The 20,186-nt window shown below is 35.1% G+C and overlaps 1 protein-coding gene across 1 annotated transcript; it reads left to right on the forward strand.

The window, feature by feature from the left end:
* Positions 1 to 10,073: 10,073 nt before the first annotated feature.
* On the forward strand, positions 10,074 to 10,484 carry LOC143628047 (histone H3.2-like). The gene has a single exon (XM_077097727.1). It carries the CDS (start codon positions 10,074 to 10,076, stop codon positions 10,482 to 10,484), a length of 411 nt encoding a protein of 136 aa, XP_076953842.1.
* The last annotated feature ends 9,702 nt before the right edge of the window (positions 10,485 to 20,186 follow it).

Below are 20,186 nucleotides of genomic sequence, written 5' to 3' on the forward strand. Positions count from 1 at the left end.
TAATGATCGTGTTGATGTGTCGAGTGGTGATGAGGCTCCGGAGGTGTTGCATGATGTCCTGGAAACAGTGTTTGAATGTAAGGGTGAGGTTACGGGTGGTGGTAAGAGGCGGCGGTGGTGGAGGACGGTGGCGGTTTTGACGATGGTGAGTGTGGCTTTAATGGTGAGTTTTTCTGGTTGTTTGGTTAGCAATCAATGTGAAGGTTTTACTATCCCTACTTGATTATTAGTTTTACTTGTTCTATTAGATTAGATGAAAGTTATTTATTCCTGTTAAATTTATAAAATGTTTTGTTTTTTTTTTCTGTCGTAAGTTTTTGATAAATTATATAATGTTCATGTTCTCGGTGACGGCTAAGTCTTAAGAAGCATGCAAATGGGCTCAAAATGAGCTTTTGTCAAAGGAAAATAACTGTGAATGAAGGGTTAAAGGGTATTTAAACTGAAGTAGTTGGCCCAACCTAACTTCTATGCCCAACATAACTCACTAGGTAGTCTAGGTCAATGGGTATAAAAGTGAGCTTACAACGCCTTTAATAAATATGAAATAATGTGGCATGCAGGTTCGTATACATGCATTGTTTGGTAAGCAATTATTATGAAGAGATTATGAAATCATCCATTTAATTGGTGCAAAAATAAGGTGTTGGCTTTTGTGCAAAGAAATGGAATTGCTTATTCTAGGGATTTCTTTTTCAAAATATAAAGAAGAGTGAATGGCAAATGGTTTCTAAGAGGGAAATTTTATTTCATGTTTTTTGGTGATTCGCTTTTTCAAATGGAGTATTCTAAATTTTTTTAACCGTTTTAAACTGGTAAATTTTTAAATTGAGTGTTGTAGTGTGAATTGGGGGAGAGAGTCATGAGTGTACTCATGTAAGTGAGTCGCACCAATGGTACATGGGTGGAAGGCACCGTGTGAGGTGTGAGACCCATGGATTCATGAGAAGCGAGCTACACTAGTGCGGGTGAGGCATGGTACATGTGAGGCATGAAGCCCATGCATGTTAAATAGCCTTAAGGCCATTCTTTAATCTGATCAACGTTAAATTTAACCGTGGAATGATCGTACACCTTACTTCAAAATGACTCTGTTGTAAAATCCTCACTTCATGTATGTGACTGGTTATGCTAGAATCTTTATAATTTATTTAATGGTGTTCTAAAGACATGACACCCCAATTAAACCACTTAATAAATGTGTAGCACTTGCATATCAAAAGCCATGAAACTACCATTTGTAGAATTTTTTCACAATTTACATTCCCTGAAGCCGGATCCCCTTAAATTACTACCATTGAGGAAATAAACATTCCCATCCACTCAAAGGTACCCACCACGGTGGATATCCTGGGTCCACTACCACAGATAACCCAATTTCATTTGGTTGCAGAGCTACACCACTTGAGTTGAATCTCATGAAAACAAAATGTAAAATGTCAAATTTCCAGATATCCAATTATCGTTATTTGCGTGTACATGTGTTGTAAATAGTACAAGTAGCATATTTTATAACTTTAGCTAAGAGCTTCTGCTAGGCGAAAGGATTTCCTTCTACACATCCACCGTGGCACTCCGTTTGTGGGAAGAATGCAAAAAGTGTGCATTGGGGCTACGCTTCTCAAACTTAACACATCAATTCACAAACCAACTTAACCCAATCTTTATTATAAAATTAATATATCTTTCTTTCACATACCCAATCCAATCAAACTCAAAATTTCCACACTCATTAGCAACCCAACCATTATTATTTTCAATAAATGTAATTTATAATTGTTTTTTTTAAGTGGCTAGAAATATAAAACATAATAGCTTTATTTAAAAAACAATCAAACTATTTATTTTAAAATATTAAAAAATCTATACTCATCATACATGCTAAAATAAGTAATATTAATTTTTTTAAGTAACTCATTTTTTAATAAAATTTATACCTGTATGTTCACGAAAAAAAGTTGAACAAGGTTGTGTTTTTAGATTTTTATAAAAACTTAATTATTAAAAATTAGTAGCAAAACTCAAGATTAGACGTAAAACTAATTATTGTGAAAGAATAAAGAAAAAAATTAAAAAGATACCCACTCATATAATGATATGTGACACCAATATGGGTTGCAAGCTAGTTTGCTTTAGTTCATCATATTTTCAAAGATTTTTAATATTTTTTTTCTATATAGTGCGGCAAACCACCATTAGTTTACCAATGAGAGTAGTCTAAGGGTGCTTAACATGCGAATTTGGTAGGCCCCTTTAACATAAAAACATTTTTGTATGGATATAAGAGCATCCACAATGGGGTGTGGAACCCAAGATCCTGATCTACGTGGTGTACTACGGACGAGGTGGCTACAAACTTTCTCGTTGTGGAGTAAAGTCCATGGACCAAAGTTTGTTCCTGCAAACTAATGAGGTGGACAACTTTTTCTCTCTCTATCTGACATACACATATAGGTATATTATATACATATATATTATATATTATTATAATTAGATTTGTAGAGGTTTGTTGTTGTGGGATAAATGGAGGCTTTCGAGAAAAGTTTAGAATCTGACATGAAGCTGATGTGACGGTTTGTGAAAGTTTGTTATTGTAGATGCTCTAATGGGGTGTTTGTGGTAAGAATGAATATGATAGTGTTATTGGTAAAATGAGTTTGTAAGAAATATAGGTAAAAAGGTGATGTGATGGCTGACTACTCATGTTTGTGGAAAGAATGAGGCGTTGTGGATAATCTAACGAGTATTAGCCCGCACATAATTTAACTATGATTTAATGAGTAAATTACAGTTTTAATCCTTGTTATTTGGTAAAAATAATCATTTGAGTCCAATAATTAACTTTTTCAGTCACTGTTGCTACATTTCTGTTTAAACTAAATGTAGACGTCTAGCAACAACCAAGTTTTCTAGTTATTTTTTTTTGGTAAGACAAAAATTCGCATACACACACACTAATACTTTATCATACATTACATGCGCGAAATTCTAGATCGTTGATTTTCAAAAACATGCTAACCCTAAAATCATAACCACGCTAGCCGATCTTCGTCCACCTCTACTCTTATCAATTCCGTCCACCATCAACGTCATCGCTCAAAAATCCGTCATCATCCAGCGATTTTGTCCGCCGTCGAAACCATCATCCATCGTCGTGATACACCGTCGCCTTTTGTTGTTCACAGGTTTGTTTAGCTTTTTGATAAGAATTGATATTAAAATTGTAGTCAATTGATCAATTAATCTTTGAAATAAATCCAATTAATCATCAATTTGAAACTTCAATCGATCAATTTTGACTTTGAGTGATGGGTTTTAATCTTGAAAGTATCATATTTAAGCCTGAACGCTTTAGGTTTAAGTCTGAACATTTTAGAATTTAACCTTGAACGTATTTCGCGTACGTAATGTATGTTAAGCGGTTATTGTATGTTATATATATATATATATATTGAACTCTTTTTTTTTCAACATTCCAACACTATTTATTCTCTCTCTCTCTCTCTCCGCAAGTTTCCCAACAACCTCTCTCTCTCTCTTCGCAAGTTTCCCAACAACCTAACCCCTATTGAATACCTAACTACTCCCTATGCTATCCATATCACCACCCAACCACTAACCACTGTTGATTAGAGAAACAACCTTAAGACTCCTAAGTCGTCGGAGATAATCAATAATCATCTAGATCGTTAAAAATCTTCAAACCCCTCATGTGTCTCGGTGGGGGTGTTTAATCAAACTGAAAAATGCATTCAAGTTCTTAACCACATATACACAATTTCAAGTTGAATTGGCCCTTGTTTTTTTCATGCTTTCTTACACCATAAAAGGGCAATTTGGAAAACATAGTAAGCACGATAACAGATAAAATCGAATAAGCAATGCACACACACACAAACACTAAAACCCTAATTTCCTAAGAACAAACACATGTAGTTAGAAAATAAAATGACTAAATAAGCCAAAAAACGAAATCACAACTGCACATTCTGAAATTTATAAACATACATTTATGGGAGTTTTGGTGCAATAAGGGTTGTGCCATACGCTTCTAATGTGTGTACCATAATGAGTCATCCTACTTGTCTGGTTTGTTGACAACTGTCCATATTAGTGGTATTGTGTCGGTTTTTGGTTTATAACCTTCTCTCTTTCATGTATCTCTCTTTTAAAGATCTCACCACCGCCATCCTCTTCTTCATCTCGGTAATCCATCGGTTTATCACCATAAAAGAGAGAATAAGCAATGCACACACACACAAACACTAAAACCCTAATTTCCTAAGAACAAACACATGTAGTTAGAAAATAAAATGACTAAATAAGCCAAAAAACGAAATCACAACTGCACATTCTGAAATTTATAAACATACATTTATGGGAGTTTTGGTGCAATAAGGGTTGTGCCATACGCTTCTAATGTGTGTACCATAATGAGTCATCCTACTTGTCTGGTTTGTTGACAACTGTCCATATTAGTGGTATTGTGTCGGTTTTTGGTTTATAACCTTCTCTCTTTCATGTATCTCTCTTTTAAAGATCTCACCACCGCCATCCTCTTCTTCATCTCGGTAATCCATCGGTTTATCACGGGGTTATAACACAAATAGGGTGATTCCAGAGAGAGAAGCAGAGAGAGGAAGTGTTTGCTTGTTGTTACCGGCGGTTCCTGGCAGTGGTTTCATCGGCTTAGGCCGACGAATGTCCATTACCGGCCGTCTATGGTGGCGGCGAAGGCGTCTCTGTTATCTCTCCCTGTTTGGGAGGCAGCGTTGTGCCTCTTATCTCTCTACTTGGATCATAGTTCATCTATCGTTGCCGGGTTTGGGGATGTTGTTGGACACGGTTTATGAGGTTGGCTATGGCAGTGACAAAGCTACAATGTTGACAGTTACGACCTAGATTTCTACTGTTGCTGGTTACCCACCTCTATTTCTGATGTTGTTGGGTTTCTTATCAAAACCCTAGCTGATGGAGGTGTTGTGTTGATAGTGGTCTGACAGGGGTATACCGATTTCTATTGTATATTCTAACTGGATTCGGCACGTTCTTCATCGATTTCGTTGTTTATGATTTTCTCAAAGGTTAGTCTTCATGTTGTTAGCGTATCATGCTGTAGGGTTCGTAGGTCTTGTTGGCCCAGTTTATTATTTGAAGTCCAAAGGGCAAATGGGTGTAGGGTGGCCGGGCCGGTTTAGATTTCTTGCTTAATAATTTACTAACCTTAGTTCAATATCTATATAAACCACATCATGTACTTGTAATCTTTGTCACTCAATAAAGAATACCTAGTTGCCACCCATGGACGTAGGTCAGTTTAGACCGAACCACGTTAAATCCTCGTGTTCGTTATTGCTTTCGCGTGTGTGTTCAGTTTCGTGTGTGAGTTTAATCCTAACAAGTGGTATCAAGAGCTTAGGTTTAGATCATGTGAAGAACACGTTGAACCAGCCAAGTCGCTGCCAAACCATCCAGCCGCCGCCACCCTACTGAGCTATTTGGTTCTGTTGCCGCCTACGGTTTTCTGATCGCCGTTAGGGTTTACGCCGCCGTTGTCGCCGCCACAGCAGTCGGCTGCCACGGTCTATCGCCGTCAAGGATTGGAGTTTTTGGGTTCCATACGAAAGTAGTTTGAGCACCGCGTAACCACCATTTGACCGCCACTAGAAACTGCTTCAGATCTGATCGAAAAGGGCAACTTATTGGCCGAATTGCAGGTGCGTCCGTCGAATAAGAGGCTTGAATCAATAGAAGGAAGTAGAGTTTGAAAAGAAAGTGCCGCCCAAAGTTTTTGTTCGAGATCGAAAAGTTAGTTTGGTGTTTGCGATGGACTAGAAAAAGGAATTTTATTTATTCCTTTGCTTTCTGGAGTTCATTTGCAAATTGCATTTGAGTGGGTCAAGATCCGGTTTAGAAAAGTACGAGCTAAAAATAGCTGAATCAAGATCCAAATTTTGTTGAAAAACAGTTGTTAAGCAAGAAGAAGCGTTAAAGAAACAGTGAACCAGTGCCAACCGCGTTTGTCAGGTTTTATCGTTTCGGTTTAAAGTTTCAGTTTCTGATTTACAAGTTCGTTATTCTGTTGCGTTTAAATAGGTTGATTTTTAACAGAGTTCAGTAATCAGCCGTTAAGTTCAGGCTCGTGCCATTACTGTGTTTGTCTCTGTATTTATCTAGGTTTTTGTTTAGTCATTGTCATGGTAGAAGACAGAAAGGTTTCGATACAGAAGATTGATGGACAGAAATTTGGTTGGTGGAAGATGCAGATTGAAGCTTTACTTTGTCAGAAAAACTTGGATGTAGTGCTTGAGGATGAAAAACCAGAAAAGATGTCAGAAGCAAATTGGAAGAAGTTGGATAAGAGGTTAGGGCTTGCATTACTTTATCATTGTTGGAAGATGTGGCGTTTAATATCATGAAGGAAACCACAGCGCGGGGTATGCTGGAGGCACTGTCCAACATGTATGAGAAGCCTTCGGCAGCTAATAAAGTCTATCTTATCCGAGAGCTAGTGACAACAAGAATGAAAGAGGGTGGGTCAGTTACAACGCATATTAATAATCTTAATTCGATCTTGTCCCGCTTAGTGTCAGTTGACATTAAGTTTGATGATGAAGTTCAAGGCCTGTTGTTATTATCCTCTTTGCCTGATAGTTGGTCGCAAACAGTGACTGCGGTTTGTAGTTCGTTTACAAAAATTACCTTTGATGGGATTCGGGATATGATTCTGGGAGAAGATTCAAGATGCAGAAGTTCAGGTTAATCATTAGGCAATATGTTAGTCACAAAAGGTAGAGGTAGGGGAAAGCAGCGAGGCAGTGGGAGCAGGAAGAGGAGCCAGTCTAAGACTCGTAAAGATATTGATGTTGGAGTTGTAAAGAGAAAGGACACTTCAGGAATCAGTGTTCGAATGGTAAGAAAGAGGTGAACGTTACAGAAGACGACACAGATGACGGGGTCAATAGTGAAAAGGCTTTGGTTTGCAGTGTTAAGAGTAACATTGATTCTTGGGTGATGGATTCTGGTGCATTGTTTCATGCCACTCACTATAGTGAAACGATGAAGAATCTTAATTTTGGGGATTTTGGAAATGTTTGACTAGCGAACGATGATATTTTAGAGGTTACGAGTATGGGAGATCTTGATTTGATAACTTCAGCCGGTAGTTCTTGAACTTTGAAAGACGTGAGGGTTATTCCAGGTTTGAAGAAACGTTTGGTTTCAGTTGGGCAGTTGGATGACCAGGGACACGGTGCTAAGTTCGGGAATGGGCAGTAGAAGGTAGTCAAATGGAATCTCGTGGTTGCTCGTGGCAAGAAAATGGGTTCGTTGTATATGGTCGATATGTCACCGAAAGGAGTGGATCCAGTTTTGGTGAAAGACAAAATCCGGTTCACAGAATCTCGTGGGCAGAAGAAGGTTCGTTTTGCAAGTAACAAACCCAGAGCCAAAGTGAAGATTCATGATGAACGAGCTAGGAAGGTTAAATCAGTTGGGGGACATTGTGACAGTGGGAGCGGAGGTCGTATTTCAGTTACAGGTCCAGGTCATCAGTGGATTAAGAAAACCATTATTCCAGCTGTAAAAGTCTCTCCAGTGAATTACTTACTGAATATGGAGAGTGTTTGTTCTCAGGCTATCTTAGAATTTGGTAGTTCATTACGGTGGGAGTCGGTAGGGATAGAGAACGGTCGGGAGCAGTTTTAGCTGCGATTGACGTGTTGGAGCTCCGGAGAGCTTCAACGAGCCTTCAGGTTCATTGATGAGAAGGCGGTGGTTCGTAGGCCTTGTTGGCCCGGTTTATTATTTGAAGTCTAAAGGGCAGACGAGTGTAGGGTGGCCGGGCCGGTTTAGATTTTCTTGCTTAATAATTTACTAACCCTAATTCAATATCTATATAAACCACATCATGTACTTGTAATTTTTGTCACTCAACAAAGAATACCTGGTTGCCACCTATGGACGTAGGTCAGTTTAGACCGAACCACGTTAAATCCTCGTGTTCGTTATTGCTTTCGCGTGTGTGTTCAGTTTCGTGTGTGAGTTTAATCTTAACACATGCTGCCTCAGTTTTTTTGGGTCTTTTTTAGAGGGACAATGATCTATCGATTTAGGGTTTCTCCAAACCAAATTGTGTGCAGGTGTGATTGACTAGCGTTGGGCGATTGCTCCAGTTGGTTTGGCAGAGGCAATTCTTTGTTGCCTTTGGATGTAGTTATGGTAGCAAGCATCAAGTTGTTTTGGTGGAAACACACATGAATGGAACTTTGGTGAGATGCAATTCATGTTGTTTTTGATTATTGGTTTATGATTAAGTTTTTGAGTTCATCTCAAGTAATTTTATAAATATGAAAGACCTTTATAAATCTATAAACTTATGAAAAGCTTTGGTGTTCAATCATTCTATTTTTAGTACGGTCTTACTTTTGGTTGAGTGCTATTATCTTATAGCATAAGCTATATTATTTATTGTTTATCTTATTTCATATATCTATTTGATATCAATATATTTGTGGCAGGCTTAATCTTGATATTCAACATATTCTTGGATGCATCGAATCGTTACCTTCTGCCAAGCTAAACAAGAGCCTAGGACTCCCATTCCTAGACAACTTCAGTCCTTAGTAGTTTACATTTTGGCTTTATAACAAGAGCCTAAGATCTAAAATTAGTTTGTGTATTATAACAATTAACCCCTCTATCTTCACTAGTTTACATTTTGGCTTTCAAACTTATGAATTTTAACATACAAAGGTATAAGATTAACATTATATGCTTGTAAAGTTATATATAAAATTATGCATGATATTAAAATTACCGATATCTCACCGCGAAAACCGATATATCATCTATCGGTCCTCGTCCGATATTCGATATTTTTCCTCATTAACTACATAACATCTAATTGGTCCAAGAATAACAACACGGATACCTATCCGGATACCCTCCTAATATGCAATCTTAACAGCCCATTTCTCACTTCGTAATACGACGATCCATCCCCTCTACTACTCATATTTCCCCAAATATTCAAACCTAGAGGTGGCAAACGGGTTGGGTTGGGTTGGGTTGGGTCGAATGAGTCATGAGTCGAAATGGGTTTGGGTCATAATGGGTTAGGGCCAAAATGGGTCAACTAAAAAAGGGTTGTTTTGGTTTGGATTATAATAGGTTAGGGTCGGAACGAGTCAGAATGGGTTTCGGGGTTTTTTTTTGGAACGAGAATAGCGGCGGATACATTTTTGATTTTTAGATTTTTTATTTTTTATTTATATTTTGAGTTATAATTTTTTTTATTATTTTTTAAGGGGTTTTCTATTAAGATAAAAAACCCCTCAAAAAATATTCAAAAATAATAATAAAAACATCATAACTCAAAATATAAATAAAAAATAAAAAAATAAAAAAACTAAAATGTTTTCTCCGTTGTCTTCGTTCCATAAAAAAAACCACCTACCACCAAAAAACCGAACCGAAACCGAAAAGTCAACGGAAATGAAACAAAAAGCCAAGACCGAACCAAATCAATCGAAATAAAAAATCGATCAAAACGAAACTAAAATCGAACAAAAACGAAACTAAAAAAACATACTAAAGCGAAACAAATAACCAAAAACGAGTCCGGATTCGACGAAAAAGAAACCAAAACCCAATCCTCCTGTGTGAAAACTCGTGCTGGCTTGAAACCTGAACCGAACTCGTTCTAATCTCAAACCCGTTTCGTGCCGAAACCTATCTCGCGCGAAAACCGGTTCTGATCCGAAACCTGCCACATTTCCTTAGGACACTAACCCACATTGACCTATTTATTTGAATACGTCGACCAATTTTGACCCAAAAATAGTAAGATGAAATTTCAGATGACCAATTTTGACCTATTTAGTTAAAATCTCTTACTCAAACCAACCCATTTAATTTTTAAAACAACCCAAATTAACCAATTTAAAATGGTTTGGGTCACGATTGCTTCAACCCTTCACAAACCCTCATAAATACCAAACCCCCAGTCACCAATCTCACGTCATCCAAACAATCAAACAAACTTGAAATTACAAAAAACCCATCTCTAAATCATGGCAAGAACCAAGCAAACCGCCCGCAAATCCACCGGCGGAAAGGCACCGAGGAAGCAACTGGCGACAAAAGCCGCTTGGAAATCGGCACCGGCGGCGGGAGGAGTGAAGAAGCCGCACAGATTCAGGCCAGGAACGGTGGCGCTGAGAGAGATCCGGAAGTACCAGAAGAGCACGGAGCTGTTGATCCGGAAGCTTCCGTTTCAGAGGCTGGTGAGAGAGATCGCTCAGGACTTCAAGACGGATCTGAGGTTTCAAAGCAGTGCCGTGGCGGCCCTTCAGGAGGCCTCGGAGGCGTATCTGGTAGGCTTGTTTGAGGACACGAATCTGTGTGCGATTCATGCTAATAGAGTTACTATTATGCCCAAGGACATGCAGTTGGCCAGGAGGATCAGAGGAGAGAGGCCTTAGGCTCATGAAATTAGATTTGAATTAGGGTTTATGCTGGCTTGGTATGTTACATATTTGTATGATGATGAAGTTTGATCTTTAAATGTAAATTAAGTTGTTTTGTGCAAATGGGTTCTGCAGTGTTGATTTTGGTTCAATTGTCTCAACTCTCAAAATGCTCCTTAAAACTCAAGTACAAATTACAGTCAATATTAAGTTTTGATGCCTTCGTTTTGACTTTAATTTATATAAGTGGAAGCCATCTTTTACAAACAAAATCTCTACAGTTGGTATTTTTGCAAACTTAACAGAAGTAAAGCCTAAAACATTAGAAGCATGGAGACATCAAGATGGAGGATCTGCAGGGTGGAATCAAAACAGAAGAAGTCGAACACCCAAACAAGTGGCAAATGTGAGAATTTGTTTTGGTTTTATGGTTAGCCTGTTACCTATCTGATGCTATCTCGCTAGTTCTAATGTATCCATTTTGCCCTCGTGTTCCTTTTTCTTTTCTGTAGTTTTAAAATGTGCTCGTTCGGACTCCTACAGAAAAATAGTTTACTCAAAATATGATTTTGTTTTCACAGCCCAAAGCAGTAAGAATTTAACATGCGGGTTAAGATTGCAATGTCTATTAATCGGAACCTAATTTATATTAGTAACAGGGCCATATGATGTGCTATTTATTTAAGGTCCTACTTTGATTGTAAGTTTGGCTTATAAAGCATGGAACATGATAGGGCTGAGCACGGTTCAGTTTGGTTCGGTTTTTAGGTGAAACCGAAACCGAAATGTCAGTTTTCAAATTCACAAACCGATCTGTTTTCGGTTTTCGTTTTTTTTTCTTTTGTTTCGGTTCGGTTATAATCGGGTTTTTTTTTTGTGCGTGTAGACATTGCAAAAAAAATCCAAAAAAATGAAAATGCACATTAAATTCAAAACACAACAAACTTGCAAGGGTACCAAAGTTTAAAAATTCAATAAAGTTCTTAATAAAAAAACACTAAAAATTTAGTTCAATTCATTCTTCATCTTATTCATTTTCAAAGTTTACTCCAAATCTTAATCATCTTCATAATCTTATCACCATCAACGGTATATCCTTTTGGTGTTTTGTTTTTTGTCATAACATCTAAAAAAACGCATATAATTGTATTAATATTTAAGTAAAAATACATATCGGGTTCGGTTCGGTTTTTTTTGGTTTTTTAAAAATGGAAAACCAACCGAAACCGAAAATTCGGTTTTTTAAAAAAACAAAAACTTAACCGTCGGTTAATGCTTTTCGGTTCGATTTTTCGGTTAAATCATTTTCGGTTCGGTTAATTCGGTTTTCTGCTCACCCCTAAAACATAAGCTCTTTATAAGATAGCAAGCACATTTAAAGTTAAAGTGTTGCGCAGACTTTTTTTCGGTCTTGAGTTATTGCTTCGTTTATAAATCATATGTCTGTCATCCACTTAATCGGTTTGGTTCTGATTTGTTTAGCTTAGAAAATCAAAGTTTGGTTCAAACCTTGGCGTAATGTTACTTACAGTTTTTCTCAAACTAACTAGTAAGGTTTTATTTTTGTGATTTTTCTTTGTGGGGAATGTGCAAGAATACACAAACTCTTTCGTGATGATGAGATGGTATACAACTTTATTACAACTCTTTATGAGTTATAATGTGTAAATCCGTTAATTTTTTTTAGCTAAATTGGTTACATGAATCATATTTAGGTCATTTTCTAAGGGGGTGTTTGGTATTTCTTATTTTACCTCCTTATAATTTTTTATTAAGTTAATAAGTTACAATATTGTAACTTATGAAACTTTTTCTCTTACAATATAAACAATCCTAAACACCTTATTACTTTTCAAAAAATTAATAAGTTAGTGAAAATAAGCAATCCCAAACACCTCATGTGCTTAGATTAGAGTTGATTTATTTTATGCAGCTAAATATTCTAGTTGTATTCAAGTACACCAATTTCAAGCTACCGATCTGACACGGTTGTCACTCTACTATTGCGTCTTCATTTTCCTATAAAAAGGTTGTATCTTCTCATTTTTTCTTACCTAAACAAATATTTCCTCTGTTTTTCACTTTTAATTCGATAAATCTAATTTTTAGTTATCATTTAAAAACGGGTAGCAGCGCAGCTTGTTGCCCGCTTGTCTTCTATTTCGATGTCATTATAAACATTTATGTTTAAAGATAATATAATTATAATTGTAATAATTTTTGCTAGTTTTTTTCTGTAAGTCATGAGAAGAGTTGTATTATAATGTATGAACATGTATAAACAAAAAGACACTCATAGCAAATGAAATATTGACCAAGTCGTGTCAACTAGACCAAAGTACGTGTAGTCGTCCAAGTCATGTGTAGCTAGTTGGCGTGTCTCCTGTATGACATCCATCTATGTGCAGCTTACTAACAGGGCCGGCTCAACTGTCTCGAATGCTTAAAACCAATTAAAATGGTGAGGCCTTTTCTTTTCTTTATGCATATAGCATCAGAAAGTATCTAAAAATTATGAAATATTAATGATATGTAGTGATAATTGATATGAAACAATCCTCTTTAGTTTGTGGTTCATCAATAAGTTATTAATTCTAAAAAGAACTCTACTTTCAAAAACTCATAACATTTAACCCCTATTTAAGATTGAGGCCCTATAAAACTGGAGGCCTAAAGCCGTTGCCTCATTTAGCTTACACAAGAGACGGCCCTGCTTACTAAGTGTTGTGCGATCAACCAAAAGACTTTTTGCATGTATAATCGTGAGGGTATGTTTGGTATCCATATGAGGTAATGGAATCGACGATAGAATAGAATAAACGTGGAAATGGAATTTACAAAGGAATTGAATGAGTTATTACCATTTCAATGAGATGTTTGGTTACTACATGAGAATAAAATGAATTATTACTTTACGTTTTTTGGTAGGTAGGAAAAAAATTAAATTAAAATGGTAGTGAGTGGCGATGGTGGTGGGAGGTAGGTGACGGTCGTGGCATTAGTGGGCGTTGATGGTGGCTGGTGGTGGCGGGTGGTGGTGGTGAGCGACAGGAGATATTGGTGGCTGGAGGTGGATGGTGGCGGTAACGATAAAGGTGGCAGGCGGTGGTGGCATTGGCAGTGGTGGGCAGCGTTGACCGTAGGCAGTTGGTGGCGGGTGGTGGTGGTGAGGGGTGGGGGCAATGGTTGATGTTGGCGGCTGGCGGTGGCAAGCAGCTGGCATTGATGGTGATGGTTGGTGGCGGTGAACGACAATGGTGGTGGTTGGTGGCAGCGGCGGTGGTGGTGGATAACGTGAAAAAAAATATGGGGTACGGATAGAATGAAATTAGGGTGTTTTAGAGGGAATTGAATGGACTAGATAACGAGTCATTCCATTCCTTTGATCAACCAAACACATTTTTCTCCATTCTCTCACAATAGGCCATTTCATTCCGCTTTTATTCCTTCATAACAAACGCTACTTAAGTGGTTTTTTTTAAAAGATAATCATAAATGAACAATTATTTATTACTAACTAGTTTGAGACCCATGTATTACATAAGTAATTGATAAAAATTTTTAACTTTAAACATTAAGAAATATACAATCAACAATAAAATTATCATATACTATTAATACAATTACAATTTACAATAAAATTACATGAATTAAAAAAGAAACATTACGCAAATATTTTATAAATAAGAAAAAATTTCCTTATACACTACATTTGTGGATGTATTGGTCAGATTATCTTGTTTATCAAGAATCAAAATCTTTAAAACATATTAATAAATATAATCTATGAATCGTTATATCTTAAAGTGGTCGAATTGGTATAATTTTACATGTGGAGGTAGTCGTTGGCGGTTGGTTGGTTTATTTATAAAAGTTTATCGTTCAAAAAAAAATTGTATATATGGTAATTTAAATATGCAAACACAAAGAAAGATAAATAATAAGTAAAGATAAATATAATAAGTACATAAAAATATTTTAATAATGTTACAACATGTTCAAATGAGAGTCAACTTCTTAGTATGAAAATGCGGATTTTTGTCGGTTGTACTCACAAAAGAAACAATGTATTCAATAAAATGACATTAGAAATGATCATAATATTTTTCCGTATTAGTTTGTAACCTGATAATCCAGATACTAAAAAGGGACTTCAAAAATGAACATCTTACAAGTTTCAAGAATATGATTCAATACAACTACAACAACTATCTATTCTTAAAGCAAGGATTCAACATCTTTTGCATTTAATCAAGATAAATATAAATAATTGTAACATAATCCATATTTGACAAATAAAAACCCAAATTCATAAAAAAAGAAGAAGAATAAAATAATGGTAATGAAATTGAACATGCCTCGTACCTTCAAAAAGCTTTCCTTCTTGGCATGCTGCATACGTTTTTGTAGTAAGATATTACTATTAATTTTCAAAATGTTTATACGTACATATTCACTTTTAATTTATTTTAGTGCTTTAAATGATTTTATATTAGGTTTTTACATTTATTTGGGCGGGTTAATCCGAAATAAATACCATTTATTGAATATGGGTTAAAAAATTGAGAAGTTGTGAGAGCTTGACAAGTGGCAAAAAATAGTATTCTTTTATTAGAGTAGTAAAATATTAATATTAATTTTCAAAATTTTTACACTTACATATTCACTTTTCATTTATTTTAGTGTTTTAAATGATTTTATTTTAGGTTTTAACATTTATTTAGGCGGGTTAATCTGAAATAAATACTATTTATTGAATATGGGTTAAAAAAGATGAGGATTGTTGAGAGCTTGACAAATGGTAAAAAAGAGTATATTTTTATTAGAGTAGTAAGATATTAATATTAATTTTCAAAGTTTTTACACTTACATATTCACTTTTCATTTATTTTAGTGCTTTAAATGATTTTATATTATGTTTAAACATTTATTTGGGCAGGTTAATCCGAAATAAATACAATTTATTGAATATGGGTTAAAAAAGATGACGAATAATGAGAGTTTGACAAGTGACAAAAAGAAGTATTCTTTTATTAGAGTAATAAGATATTAATATTAATTTTCAAAATTTTTAAACTTACATATTCACTTTTCATTTATATTAGTGCTTTAAATGATTTTATATAAGTTTTTAACATTTATTTGGACGAGTTAATCCGAAATAAATACCATTTATTAGATACGGGTTAAAAAAAATGAAAAGTTATGAGAACTTGACAAGTGACAAAAAAAAGTATCCTTGAAGATATTAGTGAAGGTCCCATCCCCGTATTCCCTTTATGAGCTTAACATTCACGTGTCTTGTCTCAAAGCAAAAATATATAGTTTTTGTTAAAAGTGAAAACGCAAATGCCATGAATGATATTGAAGTCTATCACATATATATATTTTTTAGAGACAATTACATATCTCTCTGCCAACTTTGAATAATTATATATATACCTAACTCAAACTTTTAATTAGATATATTCTCTTTCTTATACATTAATATTACATATTTATCCATTTAATTAAAATTAACTTACTAAATGATAGTTTTACCCTTCATTTTAATAAAACTATAATTTTAGATATTCATTTAAATCACATATTACTTCAATTTCAAAGCACACCTGTGTGCATCAAAATCACATATTAATTTATTAATTTCACATATTTAAATCACACATTCACACAGGTTCGTCCCTAACGCATCACAATTATGGGTTTGATTTCTGAGTGAGATGAAATTATTGAATTTTTAAAGCCATTTTGTGGGTTTTGAGCATTGGATAAGTTTTTTTGCTTTGGAAACAACATCGATTAGGTTACAGTTGGTAATCGGAAGCAACATCAATTTAGGAATTGAACAATTTCATCCCTGGAGTCTCGATTGTCCTCCGATACAATCGGACACATAGAAGCAAAGCTTAAAGTCACCAATTCCATCTTTCTCAAATCTCAATCATCTCTCCACATTTACCCCGCTCTCATTTTCCTTTTTCGGATGTTCTAATAATCAGGTCTGCAACTCAAGGTATACCGTCGACCATGTTTCTTCGCTCCGCTGGTAAGAGCGAGGATGATCGTCGCAGCCGTGGAAGGTTAGTGGTTCTTCTCCCGCTTGTTTTATCAGTTAGATTAGATAGGGTTGCATAAGAAAAGGATAACTTGAGATATATGTAATTAAAGGTTTAGGTTGGGTATATATGTAATTTATTAAGTTAGCAAGAAGATATACGTAATTCCCCCTTTTTTTATACATGCAATCTTTAATGATATTTAGACAAAGAAAATAAAATTAATAGAGTGTAAGGTAATAGTTTATAATATATTAATAACATTAAAAAAGATGTGTTGGTTTATATTAATAACGTAAAAAAACATGTGTTGGTTTGTAAATAAATTGAATGAATATAAACGATGCCTGTTCATGTACGTTTGCTTAACTTTAACTAAACAAACGATCGAAAACAAACACTTAAGCAAACGTACCTTATAATATCTCATTTTTAAAGTAGGGTCTAAGGAGGTTGAGATAAGAGAAAACAATATCTATCCCAGGAGATAGAGATCTTTCTCCCGACAAACTCCAACATAACGTACCATGATACATGAAAAAAAAAACACCTAAAAAAAATAACTAGTGCAAACATCTTGACGAAAGGAAACGAAAAGGTAGAACAAGCCACAATACCAAGACAAGCTAAAACACAATGACACGTATCTTTCCAAGTCCCTAACATTTAGAGGGTATTTGTTTTATTTTAAAAAGCTCTTCCTAACATCTTTTGTCTGCGCCACGCAGACGTTTAGGTCTACAGTGTGTTTGTTTTTCGGAATACATTTCATTAAAAAAAAAGTTCGTGCGCCCTCTTTTTAAAACAAACATTGATCATGTGCTTCAAATCTCTTCCAACTTCTTCTGCTTATTATTCAAACCATAACCTAGAGCATATTATTCATCTCTTATTTCCTTCAAATCCTAGCTCCTCCACCATCACACCTCCGACCACTCCCTCCATAGCCTTCGCCTACATTCGCCACCTCTGCCTACCTCCAAGTATTATTATTTTATTGATTTGTGTACTTTACCTATATTTGTATGATTTGTGATGTAAACGGTTTGAATTTGTGTATTGGATTATACGATTGAAAGTTTATAAGATCGGAATTTGTTGAAATCAGGTTTAATTGATGTTTGTATACTGATTATTGATGTTGTGTTTATAAATTTAGGGTTATTTTGTGTAAACGAGCTCGAACTTGACTCGTTTTGACTTACGAGAGCCCGAGAGTTGTTTTTTTTTGTAGTATTACATGATATTCAATATTCATGTCAGACTTTATTTTCTTTGTAGATGATGTGATCTAAACCTTGAAGATAATCGATAAGAAGATGATTGATGTGCTTGAAGTAGTTTAATAATTATTAACTAAATTAACTAAAAATAAACACTAAGTAATACTCTAGACTCTCTAAAACTCGACTAAACTACTAACCGGCAAGTGAACCGATCGAATCTAGTAAAGCTAAGTAAGTCCGGATATCGAACCCACGAGACTCTTTAAATTACGTTTATTAGCTAATTAGACTCGACAACAAAACACGAGTTATTAAATATGATGATGAGAAAACTACCTAGGCTAGAATCCCCTAAATTTCAGTAATGAATTAACCCGGGAAAATATTTAGTTATGGACTGGGATCGTAAAATAGACACTTAAAAGAAAACCCGAACAGGACCCCTGACCCTTCTCAAGAGACACCTATGAATTTCTAACAAGTTTTAACGCACACCAGTATTGAAAATCAAGTTCCCTTACGGTCACCTAATTAATTATAATTTAGTTCCTTTATACGAAATCCTACTTTACAGCGCGAAAATTAAAGGCAATTTAGTATACTTAATTGATTTGACAAACAATAATAAATAATCAAACATAGATGGACTTCTTACGAAGAACTAAATCTAGCAAGATTAAACAGTAAAGACTTATCAATAACCTAGCACTTTACAGATTTTAGGTTAGCGGCACACTTAGGTTTATTTGACAATATTATTCCTATGACCTTATCATGACATCAATCATAAAATAATCAAGAAAACGAAGTAATTGACCTAATAGCAATCCTATCATATGACAAGCAATAATCAAGGAAAACTATGGAATAAAACTCATCAAACAATCCTAAGCATTCATATGCATCAATTAATTATAAATAAATCTTTTACTAAACCATAAAAACCATAACGTAAATAAATCCCAAAGTCAAATCAAAACATCAAAGTAGGTTCATCATAAGCCTAGATAGTTCATGCAATTTAGCCTAGCATCTTAATTTTAAGCAAAACAAACAATAAAGAATTCATGGCGTTAAAATAAACGAAAACGAAAGAAACAAAAGATAAAACCCGTGTTCTTCGTCTTCAAACAATATGTTCAACACCAGCTGATTCTTCGTCTCCAAAGCTGCTAAAATCTGATCTCGGACGCCTCGGAACTCACCAAATTCATATGGAACTTCAGGGTATGCTTAAGGGTGAGTTTAGGGGTTTTTAGGCAACATGAGTCCAAAAATACATAAGACGGTTAAAATAATCTGGAATCTTCCAATATAGGGCCGCCGCGCCGCGCGGCGGGCTTGGCCACCCCGGTCGCGCGGCGCTCTGGCGTGATTAGGGGGGCCGACCGTCCTAGCCGGTCCGGTTCTCTTCCTGGTCTAGTCCGGTTCGTTTCCTGATCCTTCGGTTCTCCGGTTCAACTTGTTTTTGCTCTTTTTTCGTCCTCTTTTCACCACAATTCAAACCCGAAACCTAAAATATAAAAATATGTTAGTAGTATACAAATCTTACGAGAAACCCAACAAAACTAATAAAATAATAAATAAAATGTACATGAGATTAATGTATATTAAACTTTATATCAATGATTATTACAATCATGTAATGAGTGGTGAAAACTTCAATATGTTAAGAGCATGGGATTGCCCCGCCTTCGTAACGGGTCCGAAAAGACCGAACCTAAGACTTTGATCCAAATGAGTCTATGGAACTAGAAATCTGGAAAGAATTCCTAGAAGATTTGTATGAAACCCTAATCACCCGACTCCAAATTGCAACCTTTTTCGGTTCAAATCCGTTTACCAGAAATGGAACTCGAAAATTGATTTGTTGAATTATTAGTGTTTTTTTTGGTAGAAATTGATTTGTAGAAATTGTTTTTTTTGAATTTTTATTAGTTTCTTTTGTAGAAACTGATTTGTTGAATTACTATTAGTTTTTTATTCAATTAGTGGTTTGCATAATTGTTCAATTATTAATAGTTGTTTTTTTTATTGAAAAAGGTTTGTAGAAAGTTTAGGACCAATGAAGATCTTGCTGCATTAGGTTTGCATAAAGTTTTATGTTTTAAAAAATCAGTTTATTTAAACATCTGTTTATTTTAGCAGTTGGCAGACGTTAAAAAACAAACAGTCTTTTTCTTGCAGACTGCAAAGATTAGGTCCATCTTATATTACAGATGTAATCCGCAAACTGTAGATATTTAATATATGAAAAAACAACACCACCTTATTTATCTTATGTCTTGAAAATTTCTATCACCGATCATATTCTCGTAGATGTGAATGCTTACAAAATTTCTTTTAATTTGCTCATTCCAAGTTAGTTTAAATTTGTTGCTACTACTTTTTTTCATACCCGTTCATTAAGAAAATAAATGTCCTCGTTTTCA

The sequence above is a fragment of the Bidens hawaiensis genome, unplaced genomic scaffold (genome assembly GCF_021521415.1).
Source record: "Bidens hawaiensis isolate Kalapana, Puna unplaced genomic scaffold, B.hawaiensis_p1.1 tig00004774_1, whole genome shotgun sequence".
In the NCBI taxonomy this organism is placed as follows: domain Eukaryota; kingdom Viridiplantae; phylum Streptophyta; class Magnoliopsida; order Asterales; family Asteraceae; genus Bidens; species Bidens hawaiensis.

What these genes read in the sequence shown, in the direction of transcription:
- LOC143628047 (XM_077097727.1), top strand. Translation starts at nt 10,074, where the DNA reads ATGGCAAGAACCAAGCAAACCGCCCGCAAATCCACCGGCGGAAAGGCA.